General features: G+C 36.5%; 1 protein-coding gene across 4 annotated transcripts in view; it reads left to right on the plus strand.

The window, feature by feature from the left end:
* VPS13C (vacuolar protein sorting 13 homolog C (S. cerevisiae)) overlaps window positions 1-2,770 on the plus strand; it is a 249,499-nt gene that overhangs the window by 180,711 nt on the left and 66,018 nt on the right. For all 4 annotated transcript variants that reach the window (XM_006831581.1, XM_006831578.1, XM_006831579.1 and 1 more), the window contains one exon: window positions 783-909. In XM_006831581.1, coding sequence (XP_006831644.1) covers window positions 783-909 — 127 coding nt within the window. The remainder of the gene's footprint in view (window positions 1-782; window positions 910-2,770) is intronic.

Here is a 2,770-nt window from a genome sequence, read left to right on the forward strand (position 1 = left end):
CTGTACAGGATCACTTTACAGAAACACACTGTACAGGATCACTTTGCAGAAACACACTGTACAGGAACACACTATACAGGATCACCTTACAGAAACACACTATACAGGATCACTTTATAGAAACACACTATTCAGGATCACTTTACAGAAACACTATTCAGTATCACTTTACAGAAACACACTGTACAGGATCACTTTATAGAAACACACTATTCAGGATCACTTTATAGAAACACACTATTCAACATCACCTTACAGAATCACACTATTCAGGATCACCTTACAGAAACACACTGTACAGGATCACTTTACAGAAACACACTGTACAGGATCACCTTATAGAAACACACTATTCAGGATCACCTTACAGAAACACACTATACAGGATCACTTTACAGAAACACACTATTCAGGATCACTTTGAGGCAGAACTGACCTGACAGCACTTTACCACCACCACTACCAACAAAGACACATATTATTTACAGCCTTTTCTGCAGGTGAGCTCTGATGCACCCATCTGTTTACCTTAAAAAATTCTGTTGGCATTGTCCTGCCTGGATCAATTGAAAGTATATTTAGAAAATGCAATATTCTCTTTACTAAAGCCTCAAGTCTTAGTTTACTAGACATTTAAGAACTTTTTTTATTTTTTTAAGGCAGAGGTGTGGTTCATTAATTTAAATAATTTAAATGGCTTTATTCCTCTTCTCAATAAATTGCAGTCTAGGTTTCTCAAGGCTAAACTATTTTCATCTTTTTTTCTGTCGGTTGTGTTTTAGTGGATCTCAAGAAGAAATGGTATTGCTGCCAAAGCAAGTTAGACTTTTTGCCTGGGCAGATCCTACTGGTACCAGAAAACTTACATGGAGTTATGCAGCAAATGTTGGAGAACATGACCTTTTGAAGGTAACATATGATATGAATGAGTCCCTCTGAGTAGCCTGATGGTGAGGAAGAAGACAAGATACCCTAACGAAAAGTGAATGGCAAATATTTTTCTAGATATTAGATTGCAAATAGTTTATTCCAATATTTTGTTTTACAGTAATCTAAAGGATTTAGTAATAACAAAAAATAGCTCTGTTCCATCTTGCCTAAATAAAAATCAGTTAAGCACCTTTTTAAAAAAGAAAGAATTTAAAAACTAATTGAACACTTTTTGTTGAACATTTGTATATCACCATTGGCTGGGATTTTCAGATACGTTTTCTGAAGCAGTGCTATGTTTCTTAAAATAGTCTGACAGCATGCAAATGACCTCGTCAGAAATTTAATGAAGTATTTATGCAATTTGCATGTATGTATATAAATTAATAAAATGTTATTTCTTAGATGCTTAGACTTTGAACGAACTTAAGAATTCATCTACCAGTCTGATATAGAAATTGATCCTGTATTAGCGATAGGTGGAATATCTGTAGGAATATATCTGTATGAATTCATGATGAAATAATTCATCTAATGTGACATTCCATTTTTTGAAATGCCAATTTAGTTTAAAGGCTTTCTTGACTCTTGCTTTAAAGTGGTAATTTACCAACAGTGACTAAACTCTTTTCTTATAATTCCTGAAATACACAAAAGAGAAATAAAACCTTTTCACATCTTTGAAAAATGAGACGGATGGTCCCTCTCTTGTGAGAATCTTGATGCAATTTTCAACATGTCAAGTTTGGAATTCTGTTGACTTGTTTGTGCTTGCTTTTCCCAGTAGAGAAACTCCTAAGGTTTATGTGTTATGTGGTGGTGGTTGTATGCTGTAGAGTCGCTTCAGACTCACATCAACTCTGCATGAGCTATCCGAGGCTATAAATCTTTATGGGAGCAAGAAGCCTTATCTTTTTCTTGCCGAAAGGCCAGTAGTTTGGAACTGCTGACCTTGAGGTTAGCAGCCCAACTCATAACCACTATCAGAGCTACTGATAAGTAGGTAGAAAAACCAAAACCAAGTTCACTGTGAAGTCAGTTTCTACTCACAGCAATTCTATAGGACAGAGTTGAGCTCTTCCATGTGACTTCTGAGGCTGAAAATCTTTACGGGAGCAGTCAGCCATATCTCTCTGTTGTGGAGAGAGTGGCTCATGTGTTCAACCCCCAGTGCGTAACCCACAGCACTGCCAGGGCTCCTAAAGGTAAGTAGAGGGAGGATTTGAATATATCTCACCTGATGAGATTTTTTTTTTTTTTCCTTCTCTTGACCCATATTCCTTCTTCACTTTTTTTTTTTTTTCCCTAAGGTTTTTATTGTGGATTGAGTGAAAGTTTACAGGGCATATCATCAGTTTTACATTCAACAAATCATACCTTGTTTCAATACATTGATTATAATCCCCATAAGTTTATAACCATCAGTTGACAGTATTTTTCTCTATCCACTTTAGCTTTTAAAAAACACACAAATAAAAAACCCACTCAGGCATATATAGTAATTTACATCTCCAAAGGGCACGTTCTTCAAGTCTGCTCCTGGCCACCAGCTCTTAGTCCTTCTCTTCTTAGTTGATGAATCTAGACTCCTCAGCTGCTCCCCGTCTCCATGCCCTCATTTCTGGCGCTGCTGCTTCTCTGGATAAGGTTCCGCACTCTGCTTGTGCGTTCCTCTCTTGATGGTCCTAGGGTCCTGTTTTTCTGGACTGTAAGATTAGCCACTCCCCTTTTTTTGTTAGAAAACTTTTGTTACAAAACATTTACAATTGTGACAGTTGCGATTAGTCATGATAACATTTATTCACTATTGAATCTTACGAATCTTATCCCCATCTCTTTT

The sequence above is a fragment of the Chrysochloris asiatica genome, unplaced genomic scaffold, assembly GCF_000296735.1.
Source record: "Chrysochloris asiatica unplaced genomic scaffold, ChrAsi1.0 scaffold00004, whole genome shotgun sequence".
NCBI classification, from domain to species: Eukaryota; Metazoa; Chordata; class Mammalia; order Afrosoricida; family Chrysochloridae; genus Chrysochloris; species Chrysochloris asiatica.